Source organism: Humulus lupulus, chromosome 5 (genome assembly GCF_963169125.1).
Source record: "Humulus lupulus chromosome 5, drHumLupu1.1, whole genome shotgun sequence".
NCBI lineage: Eukaryota > Viridiplantae > Streptophyta > Magnoliopsida > Rosales > Cannabaceae > Humulus > Humulus lupulus.
In genome coordinates this window covers 230967903-230988362 of record NC_084797.1, presented here as the reverse complement: position 1 = coordinate 230988362, position 20460 = coordinate 230967903, and the positions used below count along the sequence as shown (strand labels likewise).

The 20460-nt window shown below is 31.8% G+C and overlaps 1 protein-coding gene across 1 annotated transcript; it reads right to left on the bottom strand.

Annotated features, from left to right (window-relative positions):
* Positions 1 to 4767: 4767 nt before the first annotated feature.
* On the bottom strand, positions 4768 to 5342 carry LOC133780052 (uncharacterized). Its single transcript, XM_062219932.1, has 2 exons — positions 5331 to 5342; positions 4768 to 5151 (listed from the first exon to the last, which is right to left on the bottom strand). Exons 1-2 carry the CDS (start codon positions 5340 to 5342, stop codon positions 4768 to 4770), a joined length of 396 nt encoding a protein of 131 aa, XP_062075916.1.
* Between the last annotated feature and the right edge of the window lie 15118 nt (positions 5343 to 20460).

The following is a 20460-nucleotide window of genomic DNA, read 5'->3' as shown; positions in this document are numbered from 1 at the left end:
TGTGGTATTTGTGTTATATTTTTATCCAGGCTGTGCATTATATGATCAAACCAGAGTTTCGGTTTGGAAGTAAGGTTCAGCAATGGAATAAACAAGAAGTTATAGCTGATTTGAAAAAAGTCTTCACCAAGAAGCAGAAAGCTATGTTTAGAAGGACTCCTTTTGGTCATTTTTTGGATTTGCCAAGTACTGCATGGCAAGCACAGCTTGTACATAGTGTTTTGATGAGGGAGGTTCATCAGGAAAAAGAAGAATTTGAGTTTTGGTTTAAGCTTGGTGATAAGGTAGTGAGGTTTTCTCTTAGTGAGTTTGGATTAATTACTGGGCTAGACTGTGCTAGTAGTGTTGATTTAAGTATGTTTCCTGATGGTAAAAAAGGTCTTAGGACAGAATTTTTCCCTGGTGTTAAAGCAAATGACAAAGTTAGAAAAAATGAAGTTAGTAGCCTTTTTAATTCAGACAATTTTAATGTTATGGGGGATGAGCTTGTTGTGAAGTTGGGTATTGTCCACTTTTTGGCTAGTTTTTTGTTTGGGACCCAGAATGAGACAAGGGTAGACAATAAGTTTTTTGGTATGGTTAATTGTGAGCTTTCTCTGTTGAAAAAGTTTGCATTTGGCAAACTTTTGTGGCAAAGAACTAGGTGTTATATGCGCTCTGCTTTAAAGGAGAGGAATGCTCTTTATATGAAGATTCCTAGAAAAGCAGATGGGTCTCTTGATAATTGGAGTTACAAGTGTTTTGGTTTTCCTCTTGCATTCCTTATATGGATTTATGAGACCCTTCCAAGTTGCTCATCGTTTTTATGTCGGATGATTGGTTCTTCATTTCCAAGGATATTGAATTGGCATAGCAAGGATAGTGTGAGTTATCATGAAGTTCTTGAGAAAGTTTTTATAGATGAGAAGGTAGTTTTTTTCCTCTCTTTGTTTTGTGTTGTATTTTTATATCTGTTATATTTGTAAGTAACTGGTTACTTCTCATTTTTTATAACTTTTTGTTGCTATTCATGTTTTTTTTTTTTGATTCATTTTTTTTTAAATTTAATACAGTTTGATATCAATCTTGTTGTTCCTAATGCGGAAGAAAAGAAATTGGGTATATTGAAAATTTTATCATTTGAAAGTGTATTCTGTCCAACCCCACCACCTATAGGTGATGACATTCCCCTATCGGAGATGCCTTTGTTGAGGCCTAGACTCTTTCTTCCAAAGAAGCGTTTGGAGGTTTGTTTTTTTTTTTCCTTTTTTATTTTTTTTAAACCCTTTTTATATGTCATTATGTTTTAATGTTTTTGTTATCTTGTTAAATTGTATGTAGGATCAATATAACAATGGGCTTCAAGATCAAATCAAGGAGTTACATGTTAAGTTGACTGAAGTTCAAGTGTCGCAAAAGTTGATTATTGGTGAACTTGGTTGCCTGAAGAAAAGTTTTGAAGCTGATTTTGCTACAGGTATTGGTTTGCTTGTAGACATTAAGTCTGCTGTGTTTGTGAAAACTGATGGTGGAGATTTAGATTCTGAAAATCAAATGGACTTTGACCATGTTTATCATGTAAATAGTTTCTTGCGTAATTTTCTGTTCTTAAATTATTTTGTTTGTATATCTTGATTGAATATTTCATTGCTTTTCTACAGGATTATGTTGATGATGTTTGTGTGGGGGGTACCAAGATGTTCAAGTTGATGAAAAGTTGGGGGCCGATTTGGAGCATTCTGTGAAGATTGCTTCAGATTTTGTTACTCCTGTTAAGGTATGCTGTTTAAATAACATTTTGTCTAAGGAAGTAGTTTTTTTATATTTGTTATAAATTTTAATTTTTTCCTTTTTGTTTTTGCAGAGTCAATCTAATGAAGCCTCATTGCGATGCTCGAGTCCTTCAACTTCTACATTTCATGTGTCAAATGAAATGTGGAAGATGATAAATGAGTCTACTAAGAGATCATCAAAAGATAGTAGTAATATGGAGGGTAAGAGCGATTGGTCAATTGTTGTCTATGATTCTTCAAGGTTGTCTGATCCTGTGGCTATTTTTCCTAAGAAAAGAGAGGCGAAGCCAAGTGCTGTTGTCAAGTCTCCTTTCATGACAAAGTTTGGTTCTTCTGAAGATGAAGGTAAACATAAAAGAAAGAAGACTGTATTGGATAATATATGCCCTTTTTCTAATGATCTTGGTCAGAATCACACTGAAGAACAAGCTTATGAGTTTCATAGTTGGATTGAAACTAAAGTGAAGCACAATAACAAGTATGTACAATTTGTTTTTTTTGTGATTTTTTTTTTGGTTTTGTGTGAAATTTTTGGTTTTATTTTCTAAATACTGTTTGATTTTTTTGTTTTGTAGGTATAAGAAATATGATGATAACAAGGTTGAGCCATCGATCGATTTCACTTTCATTTTTATTGACGAGAAGACTTGGTTCTACCATTTGTATCATCCTGGGCAGTTTGTTGATTCATCGGTGAGTTTCTTTTTCTTTTTATGTTATGTTTCTCATTTTAAAAAAAATTTATTTTGATGTGCTTGAATTCTATATTTCTGTGTTTTGATGGGGGTAACTAGTTCCCTCTGTCTTTTTTGTGTTTCCACGATGTGTAATTGGTTACCTAAATGTATAATCTAGTAGTTTAGCTGGGGTAACTAGTTACCACAGTCATCTTTTTGTGTTGCAATGCTTTGTGTAACTGGTTACCCAAATTTATACATTGATGTTTAGCTGATGGTAACTTGTTGCCTACACTTTTTATTATTTGTTGTGCAGCTGATTGGAACTGGTTACCCTCTATTTTTTTTTTATTATGATTTGTTGTAAGTGGTAACAGGTTTCTACATAGTGGTCTTATAAGCCCTTATTTTTTAAAATGCAGCATATTGATGTCATGATGTATTATTTGAGGAGAAATGTTAAGTTGTCCAAAGGTTTGATGAGGAGGGTCTCTACTACTGATAGTTGTTTTGCCCAAAATATTGTTTTCATGTATGAGAATTTTGTGAAATCAGGCAGTGATACATTGAACATTGATGACAGTTGTGTTGCTTTGAAGATTATGAGGGGCAACTCATTATTTTGTAGTAGTCATTGGAATTTTCTTGATCATGTTCTTATGCCTGTTAATGTTAAGGATCTTGCTCATTGGCTTTTGCTACATTTTGACATAAAGAAGAGGTTGCTCATTGTTTATGATTCTATGTCGGGGGTGAGGCATGAAAATTTGAGTTTACCTGTAATTGAAGCATTTGCTGTAATGCTTCCTCTTCTATTGGAGAAGATTGATTTTTATGATCGTCGTGACATAAATCTTGATATTAGTCCTTATGTTGCTGAGACTGATGCTTTGCAATTGAGTATTGCTAGAGGCATTCCTCAACAAGTTGAATGGTGAGTTTTTTTTTTAAGTTTGCTTATCCTGTTTGTTTCTGGTTTTGTTTTTATGTTCTTAGTTTTTTATGTGTTTGTAATATTGCAGTGACTGTGGGATTTTACAACGTATTTTGCCGAGCAATTAATTCTTGGAAAGGAAAACAAGATGCCAAAAGAAATTGATGCTCAGTTGCTTCGCCAAGACATTGCTGTTAGCTTGTATTTTCATGGGAAGAAGAAACAAGAAGATGGATATTTGACTAGCGATGAGTTTTCTGAAAAGGTTTTGGATAGGAAGCAGAAGAGGAGGAAGACTGCTGCATAGGTTCTCTTAAGACTACTGCATAGGTTATTTAGGAAGTTTTATGAAAGGATATTAGAATTTTTTTATTTTGTCTATACTCTAAATCAGATCATCTTTTGGAAAAGGATGTTTGACTTTTGGAAATGATTACCAATAGTTAGTTTGATACTTGTATATGTTAAATTGGTACTATTTGTAAGACCTTGGTTACTTAAGGATATTATATATATCTTTTGATCTTTTCTGTGTTATTTATTTGAATATATTTACTTATTTTTTCGGAGATATTTTAATGGTAACCAGGTACTTTTGTTTGGTGTTTGTCTTATATACAAAAGTGTAGTTGGGGTACTTTTGGTGCTTGTTGTTTTTTCTATTTGTGATCATTTTTAGAGAAAAGTACCCAGTTTCTCTTGTTTGTTTTTTACTGTATTTCATGTTTAATTATTATATTTTATACATATTATACTTTTAAAGCAACTGAGATATTTTAATGGTAGCCAGGTGCTTAGTTTGGTCTGTCTTTTATATAAGGGGTAACTGGTTACTTTTTTTTTGGTGTTTGTTGATTTTCATTTGTTTTTTTTTTTTGTGGCAAATGTTAGATCAAAGTACCTACTTTATTGTTTTTTTTTTTGTATTTCATGTTTAATAATTATATATAATAATATTCAACTTTTTAAAAGTAACTATGATATACAAAGCAATTGAGATATAATAACCAGGTACCCAACTGGGTCATCATGTTATATACTAAGTGGTAACTGGTTACCTCACCCAGAATATTATGTTTTATTTTAAAAAAAACATGTTTTCATGGTGTTGGTTGCATAAATATTTGACATATATCAACAAAAAACCAACAATTTATTATAAAGGGAATCTTATATTCTTTGGTAATCATTCAATTTATTTGAATATGTAACAAAGTTATTATAATACTCAATATTACTGTATGAATATGAAAGTCAATCATTTAATGAATGAAGCTATGATATGGTTATTTTTCTGTAATATATCAAGCTATGACTTTTGTTTTTTCTGCTTGTTTGCCTTGTCAATTGGTGGATTCCTGCAAGTCTTCCTGTTATGTCCTAGTTAGCCACATTTACCACAGGTGATTATCACTTTTGGTTCTCCTCTTGATCTTATTCTTTTCTTTCTTGGTCTTCCTGCATGGATTGTTGCCTTTGGAGGTAGCACCACTATGTCTAAGTGTTGTGGTAGATTCCATTCATCTTTATGGGGCAAAGGATGAACATTTTCTTCATACATTGCTTTCAAAGTTTCTGTTTTGTAAAACTTTGCACAGTAATCATATACTCCCAAGTTTCTCTTTGCAATTACAGCTACTGCATGCCCACAAGGCATTTCATCTTCTTGAAACCTATTGCATGTACAAGTTCTATTGTGAATATTTACTGTGAAATTGGTCCCTTTTTCATCACGAACTTGATATTCTATTGGGTTGAAAGGCAAGACCTGAAAATAGTTTTGTGATGAATTAAAATAAAATAATAAACATTTATGTACAATTAGCATTGAATGTATGCTGTTCCCACTCTGTTTAGTTTATTGTTTTGTTTTTGCTGTTACCCAGAGTAGCTGGTTACCATATATTGACAGAATAAAGAATAGTAAGAATAAGTTTAGTTGCATACCTCATACTTCATTTTTGAAACAATGTCATGTCTCAATTCATTTTCTGTTGCTGTAGACACTTTTGTGAATGTTCCATTTGCATTATTTGAATTGTTCCAAACCCACTCTTAAACCAAACTTCTAAGAAATTCAACCAATATATCAATAGGGAGATTTCTTGTAGCTTTTAGTGCAGCGTTGAGCGATTCTGCGATGTTGGATGTCATCATGGTGTATCTTTTTGTTGGTGAGTATGATCTTGCCCAAGTTTCATATTTGGCTTTCTCTAAATAGGGTCTAATGCGCCTGTCAAGTCTATCAAGGCTTCTCATGTAGTGTTCACATTCTGTTTTTGTGTATGCTTTTGCTGCTGCAATGAAATTCATTTGTAACTGTTCTCCATGGTTTCCATACTTGCTTTTCAAATTATTGAGCAAGTGATACATGCAAGCTCCATGGAACGCATTTGGGTACACTATATGTACTGCATTCTCTATGCTCTTGTGTCTGTCAGAAACAATAGCCAATCCTGTGAAGTAACCAGTTACTTTTATAAGATACTAAACGAAATAGCATGTATTTGTGTATTGGTTTTGGGTAACCATTTCCTTTTTATATGTAAACCATATGATAAAATTGAAGCTACCATACCTTCGGGTTCTCCATATGTGTCTCTCAGTTTGGAGAAGAACCAAAGCCAAGAGTTATCATTTTCTGAGTCTGCTATTCCAAAAGCCAAGACAAAAATGTTGTTGTTTGGATCTAATGTTGATGCTGAAAATAGTGTGCCGCCATGTGCATTTTTTAAGAAAGTTCCATCAACAACAATGATAGGCCTCAAGTATCTCCAACCTTTGATTGAGTTGGAGAAAGCTATGTACAAGTATTTGAATCTATCTTCATTGTCTGTGAGCAGATGTGTTACTGTTCCTGGATTTGCTTGCTTCAACATGTGAAGATACATTGGCAACTTTTGATATGAATCATCAGGGTTCTCTCTTACTAGAAGCAAAACTTTTTCTCTTGATCTCCATGCTTTTGTGTATCCCATGATTACTCCAAAGTCATCATTCATGTCATTCATGATGTCATTTGGAGTATAATTTTTTTTGACTGACTTGTACTTATTCTTTATTAATTCCCCAATTATGATGCTTTTTGCTTGCCTATGATCCTCCATAACAATTTCAACAGAGCAAGTATGATTTGGAATGCATTTTCGTACCTTGAATAAATCTTGATTTCTGTATTTAGAAGCTCTCACAAACAAGCTGCATGTGTCATCTGCGCAGGTAACCAGGTACTCTCTTGGTTCTGATCTTTTTGTTTTGAACTGAAAGTTATGTAGCATTGCATGGTAGCCAAGAGCTGATTTGATTGTGTTCTTGTCCTTGTAAATCTGTCCTTGCTCTATTTTGTTCACTCTGTAATCAGATATTACTATTTCAATTTCCTCCAATCTCTTTTTTCTTTTTGAATTGTCTTCAATTATAAAATCAGCTACTTCTTCAGCAAGGTGAGGTATGTATGCCACATTGATTCCCTCATTTGTTGTGCTTGACATTCCTTCTTCAAGTAACATATGTTCATTGATGGAAGCTTTGTTTGCTTGCATTAATAATGTTCCCACCTCCATTTCTTGTGCTGTAGCTTTCTGATTTGATAGCTGAAGAAGATTATTTTCATCCATTGATTCTTGAACTATATTCACACACAATGGTAAGTATGTTATTTTTTTTGCAACTTTTTTCTTTATTTCCAAGTAGAACAACACTGAATTGTCTGATTCAATTTTCATTGGTGGTGTTCCTTTGGCTACTTGATAATAAACTTCAATGCTTGCTCTTGTTTCCTTTATCTCCTGTTTTACCAAATTCACCAAGTTGTCAAGAGAACAATTTGGTGGAATCAATATTCCAGTCATTGTGTACCCTTCGTACTCATTTTTTTCATTCCACTTGCCTCCAAATTGAACCAAAGAAGTAGTATTTTCCATACCTGTAATATTTTGTAAATTTTTAAGTAGTTATTTGGGTGTAACTGGTGAAGGTAACTAGTTACTGTAGTCTGCAATTACATACTTCAGTGGAAAACTTATTTGGAAAATATGACAGTTTTCAAGGTAACTGGTTACTTTGTTGTTACTGAAAGTTTTGACAATTAGAATTCAGACCAATAGACCAATATGAAATGTTTTTTTTATCGCAAAGACAAAATTGAATCTAAAATAATCATAGTTCTTGTTTTTTTGTATATTTTTGGTCAATCAATATAACTATATTAGTAGGTTTAATTTTTTTTTTCAAATTTCATATTAATTATTATGTTTTTTTTTTTTAAAATGGACATAATGAACTTCATGATTACCATTATAATCTGTAAAATAGGTATGAGAAAAATATGAAATCAATGGTTCTATATTATGTAGAAGAATTAGGAATTTAATAGATATTAAGTTGAATAAAATTACAGTAATATAGTATTTGACAGAGCAAGATTTTTAAAAACCTGGTTTTCTTGGATGCTTTGGACGATGGACAAGATCGTCGCCAGAGATGGAGGACGTCGCCGATGATGGAGAAGGACGTCGCCGGAGATGGCTGGAGGTGGCTGGTGGTTCGGGTTTGTGGTTGCCGGAGATTGGTGTTCTTGCTGAAAAAAAAAATTTCGGCTGGGTATGTTTTTGATCGACTCAAAATTTCACTATGGTAGGATGTGCATCTTTAATTACAATACTACCCTCCTTAGTGGCTTATTTGCTTTATTTTTTTAATGTGGGATAACTTTTCCCATATTCTAATTTTCTGTAGTTAAGTTTTTCCATATAAAGTAAGTAAAATTTAATTACCATATTTTTGCACATTAATGTCTAAAAAGCCATATTTATGAAAAATCCCCAGAAGTGAAAATCACGTGCTACTAGGCTTTCAGTGTTATAACATGAAAACAATGTCTAAACATGAAAAACAATGCATGACAAAAATAACACTTACATATTTTATCATCAAATTTATTTGAAATTTAAAAATCTAATTCACCGACATATTATAATAATTAAATGTGGCTTATAAATACGCTAGGCCAATATTTTTTGTTTTCGTTTTCTTTCCTCTTCTTAATTTTGGTCTTTTCTTTTGTGGAAACAATAAGGGATTTCATCATCAAGTGATTTTATATATATCTTTTCTCATTCATTGAAGAATTAGTAAAGATTTTAATCTAAGAAGTTTGAAAAAATGGGAAAGAGAAAGTCAAGAAAGCTAAAGCCAGCTTCAAAGAAGAAGATTAAGCTTCCCATAACTTTTGATTGCCCATTTTGTTCTCATAAAGATAGTGTTGCATGTACCTTGTAAGAATTCTTACTTATTTAATAGCTTTTCTACATTACTTTAGAATCCTAAGTCTTATTTTTCTACATTTTGATCTATGCTTTAGTGTGCTATTATTCATTGTTAGAGTTAAACTTTATATGATTTCAGTAACAAAGAATATCAAGTTGGAAATGTTAAATGTTTGACTTGCGAGATGACCTACTCTACAAAAATAAATGGTTTGTGTCATCTTAACCTAAATCATTATTTCTAAAAAAAAACTCACTATTATTATATTTTGTATCTAAATTTTTTTTTTTGTCATTTTGTGTTTGCAGTTTTGACAGAACCAATAGATCTGTAAGTACAATTATTTAATGTTTCTCAACTGACACATTTACACATATCACTTTCCTATAAATAAGACGTTTAACATGAACTTTTTGTGTTTTTTTAGATATCATGAATGGTTAGATGAGTGTGAAAGAGTTAACAACACTACTCAATAATATGTCAAGGATGAGGAGCATCATATTTCTGAATAAATAGTTACACATCATGAGCACAATGATTATGAATTTTCTCACTTTATGTTTAAGTCATTTATTTTGTAATTTTATTATGCATTCTTTAATTAAACTTATTATTGATTTATAATTTTATTTTGGGAACTTTACATTTATACACTTAAATGAAAAAATAAATTTAGGGTGGCTTTGATAAAATCCTTTCTTTGGGTAAAGGCTCAACCCACATCAATACACTATGATCCAATTTCTATATCTTATTTATGTCCAAGCAACATCCAATAGAAAATTTAGAGAAAAAAACATCCAATATAAAATTGATATGTCCAAAAGTAGTATTTATCAGTCTAAACTAATTTTCATGAACAATATAAAATTGACTCCTTAGTTCAGTTCCTCGACAATCTAAATTAACATGGATTTTTTGTGTTTTTTTTTATATAGAAGAGATATAAATATAAAAATTAAAAAATAACAATTCAATCCAAGTCTTATATCGATTACAAGGAAAACTAACTATATATAAATAATAAAGATCAAGAAACATATTAAATTTTTTTTTAGAAAATAAATTATATATATTTAGAGAACAAACATGGAGAAAAAGGAAGGATATAATATTGTTGAGACTACCAAATATTTCATGTTTTTATATATTGTTTTTATATATATATATATATAAGTGAATTAATTATGAGATGTCCATATATATATATGGAAGATTTTTTAATGATTATTATCCATAAATGGGTACTAATAATTATGATGATGTGGAAACATAGTAATTTAATATAGCAAGTCACCAACATGTAAATATTTTTTTTCTACATTAATTTCAAATTTTCATATATAATGCTTAAATAAGATTTTTTTAATTCTTTAATTTAATCAGGTAGTCTTTCCAAAAATTAAAAAAATAAAAATTTATTTTTAGAAATATTAATTAACAACTATAAATATGGATCATTAATCTTAATCTAATGGTTACTATTAAAGTAACCATCCATAGGGAGTAACCATTAAAAGTGCCCCCATATATATATATATCAATAATCTCTACATATATAACATTTAAACACAACATTGACATAAATATATATTTACATTGCTACATGACATATATATATATATTACAATAATATTTAAAAAAGAAATTAATAATATAATAAAATAAGAATAGAAAAAGTCATAGCGTAGAGTAGTATACATGCATCAACTATTTTCAGTTTCTGATGTAGCTTGCAATATCCTTTGGTGAATTTGATAAAGAAAAAGAGCTATAATCACTTGATAAAAAATAAATTATCACACAAATTTATAAGATAAAAAAAATTATGTGTATGGCTTTATTATTTTTAAATAAATATGATTTAATTATTTAAATTATCATAAAATATCTTAAAAATATCATATTTTAATTATTAATTAATTCATTTTTGTATAAGTTTATGTTTGTTCTAATTTTTTAATTTGGCAGTGACAACAAGAAATTATATATTATATGTTTAATATAATATTAATATTATACATGGATTTTAAATTTAAGTTTGTTGCTAGTTTTTTTTTAAAAAGAAGTTTGTTTCTAGTCACTGTTATATTTCAAAATATAATGATTGATTAAATAAATGTTACAATAAGATAACTATTTAATCTTGTGGGGGAATGTTATATTATTTTATAATATAATGTAAAATTATATTATATTATAATATAATATTTTAGATTAAATAAATGTGACAAAGTGTGTCACATATTGTAACATATAATAGAGAGTTACAATATTTTGATATATGAGATATATCCAAATAATGTAACATATTTGGTGTTACAAATTTGTAACCTCCAAATATTACCCTTTATTGTGTAAATTGTTGCTACACAATATTGAGATGAATTTCATAAAAGCTATATGTGATATGGTTGTTAGAGATATGATTTTAACCCCAATAATGTGTTTTGGGAGTTCAAAATCATTTGAGAGGGTTTGGAATCGTTTGGAAAAACAGCACAATTTTTGTGCTGAATTTGGTCAGTGGCCGCGGCCTGTGGGTCAGAGACCAGTGGCCGCGGCCACAGGCCAAAACTGACCAAATTTTCAGTTTTTTCAATCTTTGTTGAACGGCTCAAAAAACTCAAATAACTCCCAAATCTCTTTTTTAATTCCATATTAATCCAATTAAACATTGGTAACAACCATGGGGGTTGGTGGAATTTGAAATTCAAAGGATGTCTCTAAACTCTATAAATAGGAGCCTATAGCTCACTTGTAAGACACAACTTTTCTATCCACTAGAGCACTTGGCTAGAAACACCTTGAGGCTTGATAATTCCAGAAAGCTTTTCCAATATCTGAGAGAGATCTCTTAGTGCTTGAGTTAGGGGGAAATAAGCTTTTGGACAAAGGTTTTAAACCTTGTTCAAGTTGGTGATCCCCAATCCTCTTCACTTAGGTTGTGTAAGTGAGAGTTTGATTGTGTTTCTGTTCTTCTTTTTATTCTATTGCGTTTCTTCTTATTCTCTTGTTCTATTTACTTGTATATTTTGTTTAAGAGTTGTAATATTTTCATTTGGTCTAAACACTTTATTTTACTTGTAATCTTTTGCTTAGAGTTGTATTCTCACTATTCTCTCCTTCATCATCATCTTCTTCCTTTCTTTAGTTTATTTGTATTTTCAGTTATAGAGTTGTAACCTTATTTAATCAATCTATATTTACTTGTAATATTATTTAATAGAGTTGTAATATTATAATCATTTCCATTGAGGCAAAACAATATTTTCCTAACAGTCACTACAATAGAACACAGTATTACCGACGGAGGCTTCCGCCGATAATAATAGCAGATTCCGCCGGTAATAATTGGTCGGTGATTATGGTTATTACTGGGGGACTGACACCCCGTCGGTAATCTATTGACACAGGCAGATTAATAGGGGCGGGACTCCGGCGGATTAATAGGGGCGGGACTCCGCCAGTGTAAAATAATAGTCAACCTCGTTTAACTCATTTAATACCAGCGGGTCTCGCCCCTATTAATCCGCCAGTAATTGATTAATAATATTAAAATATAATAATTCGTTTGATTTTATTTAATAATAAATATATCATACTTATTTAAAGATAATAAAATTTAACATAAATTAAAATTAATTATTAATAACACAATTAGTATTCATCAAACAAAATTAAATATAAACTAATCATAAAATAAACATAATAAAATATCAATTGTCTTAATATAATTAAAAAACGTAAACTAATTATTATTGTTTGGATCGGGCCAACCAGGCGAGAAATATTCATTAACATTCAGGTCAATATCTTCACCAATGTTAGGGCACAGCAATGGTGGTGACGCAAACTGTGGTGCTGGTGGTGAAGGGTAATAAGCTTGTGGAGATTGTTGCAAAGATGATCCAAATTGTCGAGTATGTGGTCGTGCTGAGGGAGATTGATGCAATAAACTCTCAAATTGACCATACATCTGCTGTTGTTGCGACGAACTCACAAATTGACCATATCTCTGCTGATGTGGTTGCTGCTACTGCGATGAATCCCCAAAGTCACGATGCCTAGGATGTGACATCTGAGATCCTGTAGGGATGTCGGGGTAATAAATAGGAGGGGACTGGGAGGAGCGTCCAGACATGTACTAAAATTGTTGTGATGTACCTCAATACTGTTGGGGTTTTATGCCCTAATTAAAACTCAAATTCTTTGTAATCTCATTTTATTATCAATAAAAGAATAGAAATCAATTTTTTGACTTGGTCAATTACTTTGCTCACATGTTTTATTTTCATGATTATTTGTTTAATATAAACTTCTATTAAATCTCGAGCATATAGCTAATCTTATTTATAGTGACGTAATCACAGTGGAATATAAATATGATTATATGTTCAAAATAAGTTAGTCCTAAGATTAGTCAGTGCATAGGATTTACACTGACTTGCCAATCTACGATATGATCTACTTACACATTACAGTGTTATGTTCTTTCCAGAACATTAGCAAAGTAGATAAGATCGGATGTATTTGTTACATCGGACTGGACCGATATTGACAGTTGATAAGATAAGTAAACATACCGTTATTATCTATTCTAGTCATATCATATAGTTGACCATAGGTCAATTCAATCTCAATTCTGAGTGGTTAGTATTCTAACTGATTGTATTATTTGAGTTCTTTAACTTGCTCGTTACCAGCTTACCCTACGGACTAGCCCATACTTACATCTTGGGAACTCGGTAGTATAATTGAGTGGGAGTGTTAATCATAGATATGAACATCTATAACTTCTTATGAAGAAGTGAAATGATGGTTTCCTTTTAGTTTGGTTCAAGGTGTTAAATGATAGAGATCTCATTTCAGTAATTAAATTAGTTTACTGAAATATCATTTACAAGGAACTAAGTGTTTTAAGGATAAAATACAATGAGGGGTAAAACGGTATTTTAGTCCTGTCTCATTGTAGACTGTCTATAGAGGATTGAGTGACAATTATGGTTGTAACAATGGATAATTAATAGCGTATCTAAATTTGTTATAGAGCGTTCTATGAATTCAAGAGTGCAATTCCGAGTCTATAGTGGAGTCACGAGGACTTAATAAGTTAGTAAATTTATTTGTTAGATTTATGATAACTTATTGGAGCTTGATTTCATAGGCTCATGGTCTCCATTGTACCTTGGATAAAATCATCTAGATAGTCTCAATTAATTGATTTAATCATCAAATAGAATTATCAAAGTTGACCAGGTCAATTTTGGATAGTTTCACAGAGTTGTGTAATTTTGAGAAGAAAAGAGAAATTATGGCAGATTTATTAATTAAGATAAATTGGTATCTAAATTAATAAATAAGTTTAAATCAATGTTCAAATTATTAATAATTAATTTGATAAAGGATTTAAATAATTATTTAATTAATTAAATCAATAGAAAATAATACATGACTTTATTTTGAGTCCAATGGGCTTATAATCAAATGAGAAATTTCACGGGCTTATAGCCCATGATAATTTTGACCTAGGGCTTCAAAATGGCTATTATTTTATTGATTTTTTAATTAAATTAAATGGCATAATTGAGTCTATAAAATGAGTGCTTAGAGAGAAGTTTGATAAGTCACAAGTCAGATTTTCTGATAGTTTTAGATTCTCTCTAAACACAAGTCATTTTCTAAGCCACTTTGTTATTTTCTCTTCTTCGCTTTATATCTATCTCATGTGTTGAGAATTGCCCACACTAGTCTAGGTGATTCTAAGGATACATTGGAAGATTGTGAAGAAAATATAAGATCGGTTCAGTTTCTTGATAATACTCTGCGACAGAGAGGATACAAGAGATAGAGAAAGTGAAGGAAGGACTCTTTAATTCCTCAGAAGGATACTGTATACTTACAGTATACTGTATACTGCGTATACAGTATACTATAAGTATTCTATTCTTTGTTTCTCTTGAATTCAATTTTAGAAACATGTTTTAGGCTATCTCGTATTAATTTGTTTAATATTAGATATACATGAAAATAAATAAAGATCCTGTATAAGCTAATACAACAACTGTCCTCAGAAACTTTGGTAATCTTTATTTTCATGCATGAACATGTTTAAAATTGGATTATTTGATATATTTGAATAATTGGATGGTTTTCATGTTTTTATGAAGCATATTGATTTTATGTGAATTTTAGCAATTTTTAGGTTAGTTTGTTGTGTTTTCTATGCTATTAAATTTTATATATGCTTTATTTTGTATAAAACATGGTAAAAATTAATTAGAAAATGGTTTTGGTTTGAAAAATTGCTCAAAAAAATTTTTGGAAAAAATTTGGCATGGCTGCCCATGCGCGCGCGCACCCACGCCACCCGCGCGCACACCAGCCGCCCGCGTGAAAGTACCCGTGAACAGTACCACGGGTACTATTCATTTTTTTTTTCAAAAATATTTTTTTTTTAAATTAAAATTTGTAGAAATAAATTATTTATAATTAAAACCAAAAATATCTTTTTTGTTTTATCATTTAATTTTTTTTAAGAAATAAGAAATTTTAGTTATTAGAGATTTAAATAATTAGATATTTTCTACAAATATTCAAATTCAAATTTAAAAATAGACTAACAACTTAATTTTAAATCTTTTAATATATTAAAATATTAGAATTATGATATCAAATATTTAAGATATTTTCATTTAAATTCTTGATATTTTTATTAAATCTTTATTTGAAAATATAAATATCTTTTTATTCTATAGTTTTTAATATTTAAATTATTTAAAATTTGAATATTGTTAGTTAGATATTTTTATGGATATTTGAATTTGTTTAACTATTTTGAGATATTTTAGGGTTGTTATAACTATTTATATTTTATTTTTTTTAATGGTTAAAATATTAGCTAATAGTTATAATAACACAAGATATTTTGGAAAATAGTTAAGATATTGATTTTAAAATTTAAAATTGGTTAAATTTTGAAAAATATCATTTTTTTCAGCCAATTAATAAAATATATTTTTAAAATGGGATTTAAATTAACTTTGGTTAATTGTTGATAAATCATATTTAAATTAAATTGATATATATTTTTTTTATCAAATTAACCTAAAACCAAGTTGATTGTTGATAAATGAAATTTAAATTAACTATTGTTAATTGTTGATAAATGAAATTTAAATTGACTTTTTTTTTTTGTAAAAATTTAATTAATTTGAATTTTTTTTTATAAATTCTAGATAATTAATTGTGGTATTTTTGCAAATGAAATAAATTGTGGTATTTTTGCATAAATTTATAGAATTGCTCATATAGTAACATGATTAGGCCCATCCAATTATAACATGTCTGTTTGCACTATATGTGATATTTTTGCAATTGGACTTAGATGCATATAGTGGCCCATATGTTTGTTAGATATATGGTATTTTGCCAAATAAAATATTCATAAAATGATAGGTTTTATTTGGGCCCATTAGAAAATGTAAAGTTTAAATTCCTCTCTTGTGGGTGATTCCACTTGTGAAAGTCCATTTGCTTTGCATGACTATAGTGGGCCTAATCAATTAATAAAACGAATGTTTAAATTCCTGTCTTTTGGGCCTTGTATGGAAGATATGGGGCATTTGTAGTGGGAACGACATACTGGACCCAGCCCTCCTCCATATAAGCCCAATTGTTAATGCCCATTTACCTGAGTTGGACTTAATTGTATAGGTTCATTATATTAGTTAAACCTAAATATTGATTAGCAATAAATTAATTCTAAATTAATTGAATTTGTTTCATGGTGACACTTTAGAATTAATAAGAAATTATAGGACTTTGGTTTTAAAAATTTTAATCTGTTTAATTTTTTTTTTGGGAAAACCATAGTCATTAATTTTCTAAAAATAAATAATAAAAATACTATTTTTAATTTTATAATGAGCTTATTTTAAGAATTTTATTCGATCTCCACCGTTGGTTTAACATAGTCAATAGCTTAATGGGGCCTCGAGGCGCTTTGATTCGCCCCCCTACGGAAGGTGTTCATTAGCTATTTTGACAAGGTAAGATTTCGAAAGATAGATAATTATAGGTCAAATTCTTCTAGACTCACCCCTACGGTGACTACTAGAACTAAATCTATGATTATTGAAACCGTGAGTCTAGCTCATAAAATAAGAGATTTTGTTTTCTTATTTTGATCGAATAGTAGGTTGTTAATAGTGGTGTCCATTATTAAATGAGTTTACAACTCTATTTAACTAGTGGTATTTTTGACTCTCGCCAACCGGGACAAGGATATCATAGATTAGTTAAAAACCTAAAGAAATAGAGATATGATTGTTTTTGGTATTTTTTCTCATATCTTACATATTTTTGGTATATGTTGTGCTATTTCTTGAAATTTGTGTGAATAGAAGTTTTATTGAGTAAATATGATTGATTTCTATTTTGTTGATAATTTGTAGTTTTAAGTTAAGTAGTGTCTAATCCCATCCTTTCTCAACTTTCGATGGAGAAACTCTCCGGAGAAAACTTCCATAATTGGAAGCAGAATATCAACATAAAGTTTATTGGTGACAACTCCGAGTTCGTCATGATTGAGGAATCCCCAGAACGAGCATCGTCTCCGCACGTTCTTGATAGCGTCGTAAATGCTTGGATAACACCGTCTCCACACGTACGTGATGGAACCGTGAATTCTCGGATGGCACCGTGTCTGCACGTTCGTGATCAACTCAACTATGGTCTGATGCAGCTCATGAATGAGCTTCAGATTTTTGAACTTGTCATGGGTGGACCTAGTAAAGGAGGTGAAAATAAGACTACTGATGTTGCTGCTCATCTAGCTAAGGCTGAAGCTAACCAAGCTTCGCCTTCGAAAGCTGGAAACAAGAGGAAAGGTGGGCAAAACAACAACCCCAAGCCTGCAAAGGCTACAAAGGCGAGTGCACAACCAAGTGCACAGACGCCTAAGGGGAAAAACAAGAAAAACAAGAAAGGTAAAGGTAAATGTTTTCACTGCAAAGAGAAGGGGCATTGGAAACAATATTGCCCCAAGTTTCTAGCAGATAAAAACAAAGCTTCTTGAATCGTGGGAGGAAGTGAACGAAGGCGACTTAAAGCTTAGAGTTGGGAACGGAGCGTTCGTTGCAGTCCAAGCTAGAGGAAGAGCTCGTCTGAATCGGAAATAAATTTTTAATTTTTTATTCCGGATTTTAGTAGAAATTTAATTTCAATTTCCATGTTGCAATTAGAACAATTTGTTATGACTTTCACGAGTTTTAATATATCTATTTCTTTCAATGGATCACAATTGTGTATTGCATGTTTGGAAAATGGGCTTTATATTATGCGACCTAACGAACCCCTCGCTCTTAATAATGAATTATTCAAAGTAGCTAAACCTAGGACCAATAAACGTCAAAAGACCGATAACAATAATATGACATATTTATGGCACTTGAGACTAGGTCACATTGGCTATGATAGGATTCAAAGACTTACAAAGGACGAACCTTTGAGGGAACTCACCTTAGGTGAATTACCTGTCTGTGAATCTTGTCTAGAAGGAAAACTGACCAAGCGTCCATTCTCTACAAAGGGTGATAGGGCCAAAGAACCACTTGGCTTTGTGCATTCAGATGTTTGTGGACCTTTGAATGTACAAGCCAGGGGTTGTTTTGAGTATTTCGTCACTTTCATTGACGATTACTCTAGATACTCATGTCTTTACCTAATGCATAGGAAATCAGAAACATTTTCAAAGTTTCAGGAATTCCTAGCAATGGCTCAGAACCAATTAGGTAAAATGTTAAAGATCTTGCGATCTGATAGGGGTGGAGAATATTTGGATATGCAGTTCCAAGATCATTTAACTGAACTTGAGATTTTATCCCAACTTACTACCCCAGGTACTCCGCAACAAAATGTTGAAGCGGAATGCCGGAACAGAACTTTATTGGAAATGGTTAGATGCATGCTTAGTTACTCAACTCTACTAACTTCGTTCTGGGGACATGCAATTGAAACCGCGAATGACATTCTCAATGTCGTGCCGTCAAAATCAATCCCCAAAACACCTTTAGAACGCCAGAATGGTCGTGAACCTAGTTTACGCCATTATAGAATCTGGGGGTGTCCCGCTCACGTCCTGAGGAAAAAGGAGGGAAAGCTAGAACTGTGAACTGAAGTTTGCATGTTTGTTGGCTATCCTAAAGGTACTCGGGGTGGACTTTTCTATAGTCATTCAGAAAAGAAAGTGTTTACTTCTACAAATGCTACTTTTCTGGAAAATGAATATGTTCAAAACTTTAAACCTCGCAGCAAAGTAGTTTTAAAGGAGATGGTTAAAGAATTGACTCCAACCAATGTTTCATCGTCATCAACGCAAGTCGATGATGAAATTCCCACTCTTCATGTACAATCGACGCAAGTCGATTTAAATGAAGATAGTACCACTGTTCCTGAGCAAACAGTCACGGAGCCTCGTCGTAGTGGGAGGGTTTCTAGGAACCCAATTCGCTATGGTTTGGATGGTGAAACCAATATGGTTGTTGGTGACACTAGTGATGATGATCCATTGTCTTTCAAACAGGCAATGGCTAGCCCTGAAAAGGAACTATGGCTCGAAGCCATGAAACAGGAAATGGAGTCCATGTACTCAAATCCCGTTTGGGATCTTGTGGAAGCACCTAGTGACTTTAGGTCCATTGGGTGCAAGTGGATCTACAAGAAGAAACGAGGTGTTGATGGAAATATCGAGACTTATAAAGCTCGATTAGTGGCAAATGGTTATACCCAAAGAGAAGGCGTGGACTACGAGGAAACTTTTAGTTCAGTAGCCATGCTTAAATCCATTCGCATCCTCCTATCCATAGCAGCCGCTCTCGACTATGAGATCTGGCAAATGGACGTCAATACAACTTTTCTTAATGGAAAGCTTGACGAAGTCATTTATATGGATCAGCCAGAAGGATTTAAAGTATCTGGACAAGAAGGAAAAGTTTGCAAGTTGAATAGGTCCATCTATGGACTTAAGCAAGCTTCTCGTTCCTGGAATCTTAGGTTTGATGAAATAATCAAAACCTATGGCTTTGAACAAAATATTGATGAGCCCTGTGTTTACCAACTGAAGGCAAATCAAATAGTGGTATTCCTGGTTCTTTATGTAGATGATATCTTACTCATTGGAAACAATGTTAATAAATTATCAGATGTGAAGAATTGGCTAAGCACTCAATTTTAGATGAAGGATTTGGGTGAAGCAAGTTATGTTCTAGGTATCCAGATCATCAGGAATAGAAAGAACAAACTTTTAGCTCTATCTCAAGCAGCTTACATTGATAAAGTGCTTGAACGTTTCTCAATGACAAATTCCAAGAAAGGGCGTCTACCGTCCCGCCATGGAATTCATCTTTCAAAGAAGTAGTCTCCCCAGACTCCTGAAGAGGAAGATGCAATGAGAAAAGTTCCTTACGCATCTGCAGTTGGAAGTCTGATGTATGCCATGTTGTGTAATAGACCAGATATCTGCTATGTAGTGGGAGTAGTGAGCAGGTATCAGTCAAACCCAGGACCGGAACATTGGATAGCAGTTAAGCATATCCTGAAGTATTTGAGATGGACTAGGGATTATATGTTAGTCTACAAGGGTGGTGTTCTGAACCCTGTAGGCTACACCGATTCAGATTTTCAAACTGATGTCGATGACAGAAAGTCTACTTCTGGAATGGTGTTTACTCTTGGGGGTGGAGCTGTGATTTGGAGAAGCATAAAGCAGTCTGGAATCTCAGATTCCACCATGGAGGCTGAGTAC